Source organism: Aquarana catesbeiana, linkage group LG07 (genome assembly GCF_042186555.1).
Source record: "Aquarana catesbeiana isolate 2022-GZ linkage group LG07, ASM4218655v1, whole genome shotgun sequence".
Classification (NCBI taxonomy): domain Eukaryota; kingdom Metazoa; phylum Chordata; class Amphibia; order Anura; family Ranidae; genus Aquarana; species Aquarana catesbeiana.
In genome coordinates, this window is record NC_133330.1 from 81,773,484 (window position 1) to 81,790,600 (window position 17,117).

General features: G+C 41.5%; 1 protein-coding gene across 2 annotated transcripts in view; it reads right to left on the reverse strand.

Moving 5' to 3' along the window:
- RAF1 (Raf-1 proto-oncogene, serine/threonine kinase) overlaps positions 1-17,117 on the reverse strand; it is a 176,515-nt gene that overhangs the window by 33,128 nt on the left and 126,270 nt on the right. Inside the window, exons 6-11 of one of the 2 annotated variants that reach the window (XM_073592377.1) lie at positions 14,270-14,362; positions 13,784-13,937; positions 9,729-9,788; positions 5,097-5,124; positions 4,904-5,010; positions 3,656-3,773 (exon numbers count right to left, since the gene is read on the reverse strand). In XM_073592377.1, the coding sequence (XP_073448478.1) occupies positions 3,656-3,773; positions 4,904-5,010; positions 5,097-5,124; positions 9,729-9,788; positions 13,784-13,937; positions 14,270-14,362 (560 nt within the window). The remainder of the gene's footprint in view (positions 1-3,655; positions 3,774-4,903; positions 5,011-5,096; positions 5,125-9,728; positions 9,789-13,783; positions 13,938-14,269; positions 14,363-17,117) is intronic. The other variant, XM_073592376.1, reaches the window with a different exon arrangement.

Below are 17,117 nucleotides of genomic sequence, written 5' to 3' on the forward strand. Positions count from 1 at the left end.
TCCAGTGAGTGAAGGACCAGGTCTCCCAGCGACTGAAGCCAATGAAAAACAGAAAGCAAAACTCACTTTGATTCAGATTGAATGAACACCACCATGGTTCAGATGGAAAGAACAACCTTCAGAAAGAGCAATGGCTGAAGTTGAAGAACCACCTTGACCCAGTGGAGTACAAGAAAAGGACTCCTTACAAGGAAGAGACAAATTTTGACCTTCCTGCCATAGTAATAGCCACCAAAGTGGAGTCCCACAGAAATAATTTGCCCTGCTGTTCAAACCAGTGGTTTTAAGGAAGGATGGAACACTAGAATACCATGTTCTCCTGGGGCAAGGTAGTGTGGTGAAAAAACCCCAGCATCCTTTCACCCAGATCCTGCGAAGGCAGATACTGAAGAACTGTAAAGGAGAAAATGAGACCGATGTCAGGGAGAACTGGTCCCATGACATTGCCAGGGCATCCACTGCAAATGCCTCTATCTATTCTCTCAATGACCTGGATGTCAACAAACCACATCCGGCGTGATCCAATGCTGCCTCTTGTTGAAGGAAAATCACCTGCCAATTTTGGACATGGCATACTGTCCAAGTAAACCGCGAGCAGCACAGGGGACATGGAGTTCCATCACAGACAAGATGAGCACCATCCTACCTTGGGCTGTCTGGCTACTTGTGCCCCCCTAAAGAGAAAATATTACCACAGCCGTGGCTTTGTTTGACTGACACCCTACTGGTGGGCGCTGCAACTGGTCCAAGCTAGGTGAATTGCTCACAATTCCAGCATGTTGATAGGCATCACTTTTCATGAGGAGACCATGTTCCTTGCACTGAAAGGCGATCCAGAACTCATCCCCAACCTGTTAAGCTGGCGTCCATTGTCCGCACCTTTCAAGAAAAGTGAGAAAAGATCTCCCGGTGGTACTCCCGTTTTGTTACTTAAAACTTATTCCCTTTCATAACAAAATCTTAAATCCTGCACAGCTCACCCATACGCCTAGAGAAAAATTCATCTCTGCTTTCTAGGTCCCCTAGTGGCTGATAAATGTATTTAGACAGAGTAAAGAGCGCTCAGGGACCTACAGTAGAAATGGGACCAGTGACATAAATAATGCCAGTAATGTACAGTCAGAGTTTCATATGGGATCCATGACAGATGTAATTATAGGCATAGGAGGACTGCCATGTAATATAAGAATTCCTTCATTCCAAATCTGAAAAACAGTCGACAATTCCTATAAGTGATCATTAGTGCGCAAGCCGGAACAATTACCTGATGGTCTGTGAGCCTGCTGCTAACATGACCCCTGCACTCTATATTCAATGTTGTGTATTACACAGACCTAGCCCCTGCACTTTATAGGATATATTGCATACTACATATTCATTATCTAGGTTTTTTTTTCCCTCTCATACGTCGCTCATTGCGGCATAGTTTGCAGCCTTTTAAGTCATTTTTTTCTTAAAGTAGGCACAAATTGTTAGCTTTCTGTGAATGTTCAGTTTCATGTAGTTTTTTTTTTTGGTGCATACTTATAGCACAGCTATTATGGGGTATTTTGTAGGTAAAACAAGGACTACAGACTGTGTAAAGTACCCACAGTATTGTAGGCTTAGCCGTTATTTAACTGTGCTTTTTAAAGTGATTGTAAAGTCTTTTTTACTTGCTTAAGGAATTGCAGAGCTGCTCTGAACCTCCTCTTCTTGGGTCCCCTGCACCAGCACTCCTGGCTCCTCTACTTCTGCAAGTGCCCCAAAGTGCTTGCTATGGGAGCACTCATGCAAGCTCGAGCCCGAGCCATGCTGCCTGCGTCCATAGACACAGATTGCACGGATCTGCCACACTCCGTCAATAAATTTGACTGACAACAGTGTGAGCCTGTGGCTTCTGTTGCCTCAGCAAAGCTCGCGAGAGCAGAAAGAGGACAGAGCTGCTACAGATGGGCACAGCGCTGGATCCAATGAGTGTAAGGGGAAAGGTTTAGGGGGGGGGGGGGGATACGGCTACTTAAATGTATTTTCTACCTTAATGCAGAGAATCAGATGTCAGTTGAACTCTCTGACATAAGCAAGAGATTCATCCAATCCTATATCCTCCAGAGTGCATATTTAACCCATAAGTTTGGATATAAACTTTCTGCTTTGATAGCAGACTCAAAATTTCTGACATTTTTTTATCTTACATTGAGTTGTCCTCATCTGCAAGTTTTCTGGCTTTAAAGAATCCAATTTACTGACTACATGGGCTAGGAAGGTATGTGTGTGTTGTACTTTAAATGTATGGTTTTCCACCTCAATCTCCAACATCCTCCTTTGGTTTAGAAAGACTTTCAGAGTTGGCAAGGCCCTAAAACCCCAGTATAATATCTCTACATCAGTGCAGCAATAGTTCAGCCTACTATTTAATACTGGGTTCACCCTGTTGCAGTGCGGTAACCAACAGAGGTTCAGTGTACCACAATTCACAGCAGTGCTCATCCTGCATTGTGGTGTACTGCATTACAAAAAACATAGCACATGCACCTTTTTTGTGTCTTGACAATCTCATTCAAATGATTGTGCTGCTTTAGCATAACACACAGTAATATGCGTTTTACCTTAGCGATGACGTGTGAACCCAGCCTAGAACATCCTTTTCTACTTTTACATGTGGAACATTTGAATACTGGAAGGTGTTCTTTAAAACATATGCAATTTACCTCAAGTCCCTCTTCAATTTTCACATGTTAAAGCTAAACTCCAGGCATACCACTAATTACACAGATAAAATACATACATGAGTGCTGTTATTCAGACCTGAGATTTATACGGCCCTGCCACAAAGCACAGCTGGAGAAGCAGCAGACTGGTAATCTCAACCGTCAACCCTGCTTTCTCCTCTTATCAGTGTGCTCCTTGTTATCACATGAGCTGCGCTGTACAGCTGACTGGCTCCTTGGGCTGCTTCACACTTTTCCTATCTGAGCACAGCTGTACAGGCACTATAAAGGACAGATGCCAAGTCAAATTCAGGTATTTTCATCGCTTACTTGAATGCAAAAAAATCCATTTACAAAGGAGTTAATGGATACAAAGCTGCATTAATCTGTGCCTTCTTATGTCAGAGTTCAGCATTAACGTTACTTACCATTTTGTACACTATAACCCCTGAACTGTATATTTATTAACACAATGATCTTACTGCCATTTATGTGTAAATAAAAAAAATATATTATATATTCTGAAAAAACAATAGTATGGTTTGTATAAATCATGTGCATTCATCAGTGTATTGTGCATGTGCTACATGGAATGGCTGTGTATGTGTCTGTAACTCTACTGAAGTGATTCTTAGTGCAGAAACTGCAACGTTAACCACAAAATAACCATATCACCTCACATCAACCTCAGATAGTACTAGCTCGCAGCTGCCTCTTCTCTGCCCTGCAATTTATTGCTTATTTTCATTTGAAACAAGCCGACAAGATGATATAGTAGGCAAAATACATCATGGATTTATTCAATGTTTGGCAAATGTACTCGATGTTCTACGTCATTCTGGGCATCAACTCCACTTGTGACATTTGGTTTGGTTTTGTTACATGCAGAGGACTTTACACACAAATACTAAAAAGTAGCAATAAAAGGTAGCAGACATGCATACAACTAGGTTTCTTGCACTTACCATGCCATTTGCCTTTATACACAGTCCCAAATGATCCAGATCCTATTCTAGTAGAGAGCATCACCTCACTGGCTTCGATCTCCCAATAGTAGCTGGAGTCTCTCTGTCCCCGTGAGCGCTGCAAAATTAAGAATTACTAAACAAAAGGCAAATACATAAAAGATACCCATGCATGACGGTCTCTAGTTGTTTGGCCTTAACGTTTTCTGACAGTTGCTGGCCTTTACTGCTGTGAGGCAGAGCAGTCCCGATCATGTGACTGCTCTTCTCAAAGCTATCACTTGATCGGGAGCCTGTTCCACTGGCTCCCGATCAAAAGCCATGAACAAGAGCTGTTGGCGACAGCTCAGTCAGTGTACTGGAAGCACATTGAGCAGCTTTCAGCACACAACCCTAGATCACTGTGGGTGCATACATGCAGCAATTGAGCGTTAAAGCCTATTTTACTCACTGCTGCATACAGTACATGTGTTATGCAATCTGGAAGAGGTTAAGGGCCTGAATTGAACTTTTTTTTGGACTTTTGTTCGAATCAGGTGAATTTTACATACCCATGTAAGTCGGAGAAGGCAAAACCTGCATGAAGTAGGTAAAATGCAGGTCAGTGAATTAAATGATCTCTGAAGAGTCTCAAACTGATGGCAAACTGAAGCAAGTTCAAAGCCCACAGGTACTAACTTACACTGCAAAAGGCTCATGCCAAAAACTGATGTTTTGTACAATATGTACAACTATGTATACAAAAAACAGCTGAACTGTACCCCAACTTCAAGCACTGCAGGTTTAAAAGTATAGCCATTAGTAGAAAAAAATGTGACAGCTTTAAATTTTAGTGACTTTGTTTCTCCACAATGCTGACAGATACAGAGGTCAGTGATTGCTTTTACCACTTGCTCAAAATACATAAATATGCAGACATAGTGCCACAGCTTTGACCATCACATATGTGGTCTTTCTACAAATCTAAGACTGTTCTGAATGGCACTTCTTACAGAATCAAGCAAAAGGGGATCACTTTTCCCACTTCTCTGTGAGCAATGCTATTTCCATTACTGAGTTTTACTGAGAGACCCAGCTCTGAATGCCAGTTCCCCCCTGTAGAGTTGTGTAGCCCACAATCAGTCTACTCCCATCTCTGCCCTGCAAGAGCACCACATCCAATTACTCCTATAATTCATTGTAAACACGTATTCATCCATGCGTAAAATTGGCTGATAGGTTGCATTTCAAATTCAATATGACACTTACAATCTTGTTTTTTTCCTGGCTGCTGGACATTGTAGACTTCTCTCTGTGAGTTGGAGCTGGGGTTTTGGACTGAGACCATCCAGTGGGACTCAAATTATTGGGACTCCCTGGAAATAAGATGGGTAAGGATTACAGCATAGATCCTATTGTAACACAGAACAGTAAAATTGTTTTGAAGCAAAAAAGCATTTACCTGATTCACTGTGAATTCTTACAGCATCCTGGAACACAAACCAGACACATACATTAATTCACTTTTTAATCAAACAGTGCTAAAAACAAGCTTAATGGCCAACACCGATATATGATCATACTTGCTGTATACTATCTTGCTGTCTGTTGCATGCGGTCTAATTTTTATGGTACAGTGCATAAAAAAACTCTTCTCTCTAAGCTCTTGTTCAGGAGGGCATAAGGGATTGATCACTTTTCAAAGGGTGGTTGACAAGCGGCTGGGAGGTGATAAGTCACCTTCTCACCACATGCATTAACCCTGGATAGGCCAAACCCACCAAATCTCAACCGCATGCTCTGCCACAGACCAGACAAATGGCTGCATGTTCTTTAGATGGGTGGTAAATCTGCTGTTCAACTGCTTGTTTTTACTGGCCGCCCCGTCTGAACAAGCCTTTACTATTCTGTGTCTAGGTGTCCCAGATGCCTGTTGACAAAAACAACCACAAAACAAGGAAGGGCTCTACTCAGTAAGCTGCAGCATGTCCACTTGTAAAAATAGGATTCTTGCACCTGTTTTCAGAGACCGCTTCATTCAGATTTAGAATACTTGCTTAATCCTTATTGCTTGGAAGCACAAGTAATCTTCTGTGGAGAAAACCTTTCTACATTTACCACAAACTAGCTGAGTGTTGCAGGACCACACCAGTTTGCAAAACGGTGCAATCCCTTATTGCATTTTACCATCTTAAATTCACGAGAACTTAAATGATATCAGGTCAAAATGAATAATCTATACAAATTGGATTCTAATGTCAATGAAAGTGATCATCATGCAGATTATTTTATTATGGAAAGAATACTGATCTGACAGTCAAGGATGCAATAATGTCAGCTGCAAGCTTTTAAATTGACATTATATAGAACGTCTTTATTAACAATAAGTTAGGCATTCCATGACCATTCCCAAGTTACTCCAGATATGTTAAAAAAAGGCAAATGGCAAATATTTCACCTACTCAAGCACTAAATGATTTTGTAACACTTTACAAGTCCCACAGGTTTAAGCAACAAAAGCATGCATTAAAGCTCAACTAAACCTTTCAACACATTTGGTGTTGAAAACTGTGGTTTCTGTGTATCATGTTATGCCTGTACATGCTCTGGACCAATGACAGTCATTTTAATTACTTCAGAGGATTTGTAAACAAAGCTCTGAAATTCTCCAAATTGATGTATGCGATTTTAAGGGGTAAGGTAACTTACCAAAAAGCACACAATGCTGTGTCATACGAGTATAGAAGCATAGTATGCTAAACCTACCTCTTCCAGCCAAGTACCCATTTTCACTTAAAGAATATAGCCCAAAACATTAAAAAGAAGACTTTTAAAATCTTCCACAGCCTGTGATGGCTCCTTCCCCGGTTATTGTGAAGACAGAGCAGTAATTGGAACCAGCACCTCCTAGTGCCACAGGATGGAGCCGCTGCTTTGTTCTTTTGGGCCACACATGTGCAGTGTATATGATGCTTATGTTTCACCTATAAGCTCATGGGCTGTGATAGGAGAGAGAAACACTGTGCATGTTTGGTCTGAAATAACAGGATGGCGCTTTCTCCTATGGACTAGCGGGTGCTTGTCCCAACAGCTGCTCAGTCTCTACAAAAACTAGGGTCAGAGCCATCACAGGCTGTAGAGGATTTTAAAAAGGTGTCATTTTAATGCCATTTTAGTCTACATCAGTGTTTCTCAACTCCAGTCCTCAAGGCACCCAAACAGGTCATGTTTTCAGGCTTACCATTATTTTGCTTGGGTGATTTGATCAGTTTTACTGCCTAATTACCACAGCCGTTTCATCTGAGGGGAAGCTTGAAAACATGACCTGTTGGGGTACCTTGAGGACTGGAGTTGAGAAACACTGCTCTACATTCTTTGAACTGAAAGGAAGCCCTTGCTAGAAGGTAGATTTAGCACACTATACTGCTATACTCTTAGGAAACAGCATAGTGTGCATTTAGTTAAAGATGAACTAGCCGTTTACATTTTATGAGCACAGCTGACAGTTCAAAAGCAGGTTTGGGCAAAAGGGATAAGAGTTCTCCTTTATTAGAGTGGAACTGGAATTGTATTAAATATTTAATCAAAAGACCCCAGGACCCTCCCCTCCACTTGTCTTGAGTCAAATTGCAGACCTTTGAACAGACACCTGTATACTAGCAGACCCAATGTGCTCTGCTTTTGATTACAAGGCTCTCCCCAAAGCTGGCCAAGTGCACAACTGCTCAGGTGCTAAACATAGCATAGACTTCTGTGGCTGCCCATACATAAGCTCATGGACTGATGAAAGGGAAGCTAATAGAAGTCTAAGTAGCTGTTTAGCACTTGCATAGTAATACATCCACGCAATTTGGGAAAAGCCTGAAATTAACTATTATTTTAAAGTGTAAATGGAGTTTTTTTTACCTTAATACATTCTCCGCATTCAGGTAAAAAAAAAAAAAGCTTCTGTGTACAGCTCCCCTTGTACTAACCCGAGACTAATCTTGATCTAGCGCTGCACCCAAGCGGCTCTCTCTGCTCTCCCTCTCCTTTCTGGATATGGAGGCAGAAGCCCTCAGCTCCTGCTGCTGTCAATTATAGGCAGTGAGCAGACAGCAGGGGGTGGGGGCGAGACACACTCTGTGTGTCTATGGACACACAGTACGCAACGCAGGATTGAGCCCACACAAGCACACCATACATGCTTGTTAAAAATTATTATGTTTTCAATCACTAAGCATAATATTTCACAAAATCAGAAAGAGGAGGGTGGGCTTTGAAAATCACACTTTACAAGACAAGAAGTAAATCAAGATAAAGACAAGAACTCAGAAACAAAAATCACAACTCCATGCTTCAAATATACAAACAACAATATTGAGACGATGACAATTTAAAGAGATTAATAATTGCCCATCAATAAATGAATTAAAATATCACTAAGTATTGGTGTACATGCCAGCTCATACCTGTTACAATCTGATTGTACAATCTTCCATAGTTTTACCAGAACAATGTAATGTGAAGACCCGTTAATCTATGCAGTCTAACTATTCAAGCAGGCCCATGCACTACATACCTATCAGAAGATCTAAAGGAGATTGTACAATCAGATTATAATACGGATGACCAGCTTGAGCTTACAAGACGCATGATTAAATACTGAACTTACAAAATGCACCTGATGTGAATGAATACACCAGACAGATGTGCACTTGTGTCCAGAGTATGAACATTAAAGCAGAACTAAATCTTACCATGTTTTTTATTCCCCCTTCTTACCCATATTGCTTGGTTATCTTTAAAAAACACTCATCCACACAGGGAATCCAGAGTTGTCTCACTGTGATCCACTGTTCAGGTGACATAGCCAGTGTTTTGCCCCACCATCTTTGCCCTGTTCAGCTGGCTGTATCTTTGGGATTCAAGCCCACCAACACCTGATAAGGCGTCAGTGCACCCTCTAGCAGCAATGTGTGCCTGATCCTGCAGCCTTCTGGGAGATGCAACTTTAGTTTCCCAGGAGGCTGCAACACCAAGGACATAGGGTAGAATGGTAGTGGGGCACAGGGGCGGAAAAAAAATATATATATTTTTTTACAAACAGTAAAAGAGCTTTGAAACAAACCAGCCCGATGTTCTGAAGCCATATATAACATGGAGTAATTCATCCTCAAAAGATTGGAATAGAGACTCTAAAGTACAGTTTCAGTTTTTTTTATAATTGCTTAAACTATTTGCTGTATGTAACGAGGGCTTGTTTTAAAGCGCTTTTACCACTGGTTACAAATATGTACCGTAAATATGTTACATGCAAATAAAACGTTTGCTTTCCTGCCAGCTGCCTGTCACCAAAAAATAATCAAATGTAGAAAAGAAATAAACATTTGACAATTTTTTTTTTTTTTTTTTTATATACTCACCTCAGTCTCCACTCCCAACAGACATGAGTGACATCACTGTGCCTCTACTGTCTCCTGGGTATTTGAAATCCCAGTGAAAATGTATACTCCTGCAATGGTCTGGGTGCATTCTCAGTATCCAGCTATCCTAGGTGGTAGTGGTGAGACGCAGTGATGTAAATCATGTCTCCCAAAGTTGAGACAAAGTATTTTTTATTTTCTTTTGATGGCAGAGGTTGGCAAAAAAGCATTAGGGATCCACTTTAAATGTCCATAGTCTGGGCACAGATGCACTAGGTGGGCATGTGGTTAAACAGCCAGTGGCTCACCATTGTGTGTACTGAACACAGCTGAAGGCATTCCTATAACCCGGAACCTAAAGGGATAAGTGGGACCGCTGACCTATCAGTTGCCGCTTTCACTACAAAATCCCACACTGACCATATCAACCTATTCCGCTTCCTGATCTGAGAGGCCTTGTGTCATCCCAATTAAAACCTTTGACCTAGGAGACCTTCTAGGCCAGAACTTCCAAAGAAATGCTAAAATATAAAGGGGGGAGGGGGTTATGCTGCTTTCAGATTCACACCAAGCAAGTAGGTTACAACATCACAGTGCCCTCAAGCATTGCAAATCAGGCACAACAGGGAGAAGACAGAGCAGAACCATTCAACAGATCACTACAAGAAAGCAAGCCCGGAAATACGTACTCTGCCCCACAAACAAAAACGTCTGCCCCGGGACTTGGGAGAAGTATTGAGCCAGTTATTCTAGTTATTATAATGGGATACAAGAAGAATAAAGAAAAGATAAATGGATCTAGATAGGAAGAAACAAGTTAAAGGAAAATAAACTATATTTATATAGCCATGCTGGCAAGACCCTTTAAATGTTGTCATTACTGTGGCCCATTAAAAGCATCTTTACTGCAAAAAATGCAAATGCGACACATGGAGTATCCAACAGGGCAAAATATTCTAGGAGCCAGGTAACCCAGACACAAACATTTTTGAAGCTTTGTTAAACCAGAACTCCAACCTTGTTAAACTTATAAAGCCATGTCAGTGAAATACCTCCTTGAAGCTGTCCTGTTTTCCCATTTCCCACATAGATTGTCAGCCATTACAATCAAAATCTTTTATTTGGATTTATATGAAAATTCTTCCAGCTATGCAACAGTAAGTGTTACACAGCCACTTCCTGTCTTTTCCAGGGCGGTTTTCACTGCCCTCTAGTTCTAGACCAGTGATCTCCAAACTGCGGCCCTTTGCTTGCTTTTATCTGGCCCTTGGGGCAATATTTCATCTTCTGACACCAACAATTGGGCATAATTCCCCCCCCCCCCCCCCACTGACACCAACGAAGTGGCACAGTTCGACCAATGATGGGGTATGATCCTTCCTACCCAATTACACTCACGATGGGGCACAATTCCTCACTGACACCAAATCTGGAGCATTGGTTTACTCCTACTGATGCCAGGAAATTTTTTTCTTCCAATGGCCACAGTCCGGCACCCGATTAAGTCTGAAGTTTGGAGGCCCCTTTTCTAGAGATGATGCCATGGTGCCATCTATGCTGCTGCTGGGAGGCATTGAATGGTCATCTATTCTCATATAATCCTTCCCAGTAATGCCCATCACTACCCACAAACTACATTTGAGTTCCATAGAATTTACAGATTAGATATGCTGTTGCACACCAAACATTCTCCTAGTGTCCTAGGATAGCAAGAAGGCTGGGAAGAACAAGCACATCACAGGTACTTGAAAATTATTATTTTGGCAATGGAGGCAAAAAATTTGGAAGTTTTATCTGTGGATGTACTGGTCATTGCAATACAATTATTTGGCAGAAGCAAGTTAATCCTGGAGATGATCTTTAAGGAGTTTTACAGAGTCAATTGAACATTTATACCCTGGCTCCTAGAAATTGCTTGCTGCATGCCTCTGTTGCTAAAAAAGCAACGTCATAATAAGGCCTTCCTGTAGCAAAAAGGCCTTACTTAACTGTCCTTACACCCATGCCACTGATCTTTGCTCTGAAGAAGCTAAAGCGTGTTGATGAATCTTCAGCGTTCAGCAATTCAAGCAGTGCCAAAACGCCTGGTCTCCCGCTGCGCGCACTGCTTCCATCTGCCGAGTTTTACCTACTACAGGACACAATAGTAACATAGGTCACTGGAAGACTGAACTGCTGCACTTAGCAGGAAGCTGATGATTCTGCAGCTACTGTAGCTCTTCAAGACAAAGGTTAGCAACATGACAGGAAAGTATTAATGTGGAATTCCTGCCTAACAATATGTTTAAAAATACCTCCCCTCCTGCTACCTATGCTGATTATCCTGTGAAAAAAAAATGTGTACTTATTTTTAGCCGGCTCCGTTTTTGTTATGTGATCCCCTGTGTCAGTGAGCAGCAGCTGTAGAGGAGAGTAGAGAGAGCTGGACAAAGACTGGGATATCCAGATGTCATTTATAGACTCCCAGTGTTCCAGCCGTTGCTGGCGATCCCTCCTCTCCCCTGCAGCAGCCACTTACTGACACAGGGGACCCAAATTCCATAACAGAATGAGCTGAATATAGGCAACTACACACTTTTTTCCTTTTTCTACACAGGTTAGTTAGCATAGGTAGCAGGAGGGGGAAGGGACATGTTTAAGACTAGTTAGTGTAAGGCAGAAATTCTACTTTAAGTCTTTACTTTTTATTAAGACCGTCTTTCTATTCTAACTACAATCACGTTAAATTTTCCTCTATCACATCATTTTTGAAGAATAATGAAGTTTTTAATTCTTACTCTAGCTCAAATTAACACAATTTCCAAATTTTTATTACAAATCACACTATAATGACTGCATTATCTTGTAACCAAATGTATCTCAAATCATTGTTGTGAATTAAGGCGTATGTTCAGCCAAAACATTTTTTATTGTTTTGTATGGAGTTAGAATGCCTGTCATGTTTTTACTGCTATCTGAGCCTCTGGTATAGAAATTCTCTGCACTTCTTGTTCTGCTGACGATGACTTTCCAGCAGTAGTAGAGACTAAAACAAAGAGGTCTTGGTTTAGTGGGAGTAAGGGAAGGCTAGAAGCTAGAGCTGCACGATCATTAAAAAAAAAAAAAAAAAAAGTCGCAATCTCGATTCAACCTCACGATCTTAATCCGGCAATTGCACAATTCTATGTAAACAGTGCAGAGCCCTTCTCTGCTCACTCACAGCTATCAATAAAAAAGGCCTCCCGCAAATGTTCATCAACATTGCGAGATAACTATAAACATCGTATCATTTGTTTCTTTTAGATCAAAGGAATGAACTTCAGTCTGCAAACAAGGTCGGTTTAACCACTTAAAGAGTCTTCCTGTTTAATTGTACCTACATGTAAGCCTATAATAAAACTTACCTTTAGGTACTGTAAATATCTCCTAAACAAGCACCGTTTAGGAGATATTTACTATATAAGCTGCTGCAATCGGCGCATGTGCACTAAAGGAATGGCCGATCGTGCCATTTCTTCAGGGCCCTGTGCCATGATCCTCGGCACCCATGCGCATGCGTGGGAGTGACGTCATTGCGGCTCCGGAGCCTGTGAACCCCGGAAGAAACTCCGGGGAATCTGTCAGCCGTCTCAGCGGTGTGCGGGCGTCGCTGCAACAGCTTCGTTCTAAGAGAAGTATTTCATAATGATGCATACTAGCTCATCATGCCTTTGTCTTACAGGCTTTTTTTTTAAGGGTTTACAACCTCTTTAAAAAGACTAAGCCTTTTTTCTGACACTTATTGCTTACAAGTTAAAAATCAGTATTTTTTGCTAGAAAATTACTTTAAATGACTAACCCCCAAACGTTATATATATTTTTTTAGCAAAGACCCTAGAGAATAAAATGGCGGTCGTTGCAATATTTTATGTCACACTGTTTTTACGCAGCGGTCAAATGCAATTTTTTGGGGGAAAAATACACTTCAATGAATAAAAAAAAAAAAAAACACTAAACAGTAAAGTTAAACCAATTTTTTTTGTATACTGTGAAAGATGTTATGCCGAGAATTGGGAGAGAATCGTGATCTTTAATCTAAGCAAAAAAAAAAAATTGTGATTCTCATTTTTTGCCCAGAGTTTTGCAGCTCTACTAGAAGCCTTTTCAGATTATTTCCAACTGGGTCCCGGTTGCAGATTTTCGTTCCTGTCTGGGGTAAATTGTCAAGAGGACAGGATGTATCTAACAGAGCCCCGGATAGCAGTAAAAACCCGACAGAAGTTCTTATCCTTCTGTATACTATCCAAAACTAGATAAAATAAAGTTTTCACCTTGACATATACTTTAAACAGTAACAAACATTTGTGATATTCGGGAACTATTCAATGATTTACATAAGAATGCACATATCGACAAATTTAAGACAGAATTTTAAAATGTTTGCACTTTAATAGAGACTGACTTTCAAACATTAATTAAACCAGTAAAAAAAATTGAAGCACTTAATATACTTTTTCCTACTAAGTCTTTCAAGTGCAGTTATAGCCAACCCAGAGCAGAATGTGTCTACAGCATGGGTCTCAAACTGGCAGCCCTCCAGCTGTTGCGAAACTACAAGTACCATCATACCTCTGCCTGTGGGATTCATGCTTGTAACTGTCAGCCTTGCAATGCCTCATCGGACTTGTAGTTTCGCAACAGCTGGAGGGCCGCTAGTTTCAGACCCCTGGTCTACAGGACACATATTGAAGATAGATAAAAATGAGAACAGAAAATCTGCTGTTACCTCAATCATCCTGCTGTCCACTGGCATTGTGGTGCTGACCATGTGGACATTGGGTGTTGAAGTGGACCGTTGCCTTTGAGAGAGGGAACCTTCAGAAGACGGATTTGGTGTTGAAAGGTTGAAGGGTTGAGGGGTAGAATATCGGTGCTGGGAACTATACAAAAACAAATTCCTTAAAATGTAACCAACTAAAATTAACTTTAAATGTTCAACAACAATAAATGAATATAAATCTGTATATATACATACACACACTGACATTTTTACATATGACTAGATAGAGTAGTTCTTGTTTATCACAGAATGAAAGACATATACCGTAATTGGTGACAATGCACATTTTGCATTTATACACCAATACTGTAGATATTAGCCACCCTAAAACCACAATAATGCATGCGTGTCACACTACAGTCGGCCTATAAAATATTTATTGCTTGTAAAATTCCTGTAGTCAAAATAACAGTATTCTATAAAATGATGTACCTGGCTGAGCCACGGGCTGAATCCCGCATCCGCCGCATGGTGAGGGATGGTAATGCAGGCATGCCCCCTTCTGCATAATTAGGAGTTGGAACTCTGTCAAAACAAGAGCAGAAAATTACATTACTGGGGTAGGTTAATAAAAGTGGTTGTAAAGGCTGATTATTTTTTTCCTAAAATAAACATGTTATACTTACCTGCTCTATGCAATTGTATTGCACTGAGCGGTCCCTTCTCTCCTCTTCTGGAGTCCCCTACCAGCACTGTCCCCCCCTCCTCTTCTATGAGTGCCCCTCAGCAAACTGGCTGTTGTGGGGGCAGGAGCGCTCCTGAGCCAGCATGCTAAGGAGGCAATTGTGCAGGCACCCCACTGAGCTGGGTCGTGTGTGTCCATAGCGTGGCTCGGCCATGCCCCCGCTCCAACCTCGCAGGATTTGACTGACAGCAGCTGGAGCCAATGGCAGTCAAAGGCAGAGAAGACATTACAATTTAGCTGACAGCATAGCTTGAATTGACCTCCGGTTTAGAAGGGCTCAGCTTTCATGATAGTGACAAGAGCTATCTTTCAGTTGAAATGTTAAAGTCCAACTCCAGGCAAATGTTTTCCAGTTTTTGAAGTGAACCTAGTCTGAGATTTGTATTTGTGTCTGCACACTCCTGGGGGAGGTTCTCGCTAGTCTCCTTTCCCTGAGTCACCAGGCAAGGAAAATAGGAGTTTTATCTGTTTCCTACGCTAACAAAAAGAAGTTTCCGATCTGTGTCCTTGTTAGAGAATTTCCCCTTCTATCCTGACAGGAAGAGAGGGTAAATCTCCACAAGAGAGACAAATACTGCAGCTGCTGACTTTTAAAATATGGACACTTACCTGTCCAGGGCGCCCGCAATGTCGGCACCCAAAGCCGTGCTGTCCCTTGGCTCTCGGGTGGAGACGCCGCCATCTTCGGTAAGGGAATTGCGGCTTCACAGCCTGGTTCCCTACTGCGCATGCGCGAGTCGCGCTGCACGATGCCACTGGTCCCTGCTGTCTTCTGGGACCTGTGTGTCGCCCAGAAGACAGCGGGGGGGACGGAGGAGGTGCCGGATATGGGATAGATATCCATGGATACTGCGACTATCTATACCCGGAAATGGGAGCAAATACCTGGATTATACAGGTATCTGCTCTCTCCTCCCCCCTATAAGGTGCCAAATGTGACACCGGAGGAGGGGAGGATTCCGAAAAGCAGAAGTTCCATTTTTGGATGGAACTCCGCTTTAACTAAATTAATTACAAAAAAGCAGGTACCTAGTGGGAGCAAAACATACTTCTAAATATCTTCAAATGAGCCCAACTAGCCCTGAACCCTAGAGAGTTTTAATACACAGATAATTATTACTCCTGATAACACTTGACCTGCCCAGATCTGAACCTCGCCATTGGCCTATCACTGTGATAGATGCCCTCACTGACCCATCCCTGAGGGGCAGGCTAGTGTGTGAATTCAGGGTTCTCATGGGTATTTTCTAATAAACTGCTAGGATATATGGGTTTTATTGGTCTAACTTGCAGCAAGCAGAAGAGATAGTTCATAAATGTAATATACACAATACTCCACTACATAGGAAAAAAAGGCAACACAAAAAAAAAAAAAAAAAAAAAAAAAAAAAAAGTATTTACTCCAAACCAATGGAAACATTTAAAAATCATTTTTTTATTGCTTCCTGTGTCCCCAAAGGTCCTGCAGACCACTGTCATAGGGATAGAAAACTATATGAGATTCAAAATTTCACAGCTGTCACTAGAACAGTAGTAGGGGGTTATCTTCTAAAAGGTGATGACCATGGTTAAATCTCGGTTTACATTATAAACTGCATGTGAATAGCACAGAAACTGCACTGCATTCCTATTCAATTCACATGCGCTTCAGTGCAGTGCGATTTGAGTATATTCATTTTGAATGGGCTCAAATCAAACCACATTGCACCAAAGTCATGCAGGCACCAAGTTAGAAACCGCACTGCAACTGGATCACATGGTACTTTTGTGCCAGCAAAAAAACAGCTCTCTGTGTCCATTCAGACATGAAGCTGCAGCCAGGCCCCGCCCCCTCTCTCCTCATAGGCCGACTGACTTTGACAGCAGCGGGAGCCAATGGCGCCACGCTGCTATCTCAGCTGAGGAGGGAAGTCCTGGGCAGCCGAAACACTCCTGCAACATCACTGGATCTAGATGTGGCTCAGGTAAGTATTAGGGGGTTGATGCACACAGAAGGTTTTTCTTTTATTAATGCATTAAGATAAAAACAACTTCTGCCCTTACAACCATTTTAAGAGGGTTTGGAGCAATCTCCTCTTAGAAGTTGAAATTAAATTCTCAATGGCACAAAAGGAAAAAAAAAAAACCCTTACTCTATCCAGCCACCCCCTTCTCACTGCCTAGCACACACACAAAAAATAAATGGTTTAAATAGATTTGAAAATGCTAAAATTGAGCTTATGGTAGACAGAAAAGAAAGAGGCAGTGCAATCAGGTACCAACACTAAAGTGGCCTTGGGTATTTGCACCCTTTCTTCCACTGATTTTTATTTCCCAATCCGCACTAGAAAACAGCAGCCGCAATCCATTTACGAGGGGTAACCCCAAACTTTCTTTAAAAAAAAAAAAAAGGTCCCCGTTTACTACTGCGAATACTTCTGTTTCCCATTCCTTGGATTCTATACATGAAAGCACCACAGCCCTGACATGGCACTTGTCCTTAGTGGGAAAAGGCTGCCTGGTATTCATGGGTGGCCTTATTGAAGATCTTTGTTGATAAAATAGGCTTTAGTAAAAGATAAATAAAGTGGACAATAAAATAGCAGAAATGCTTTT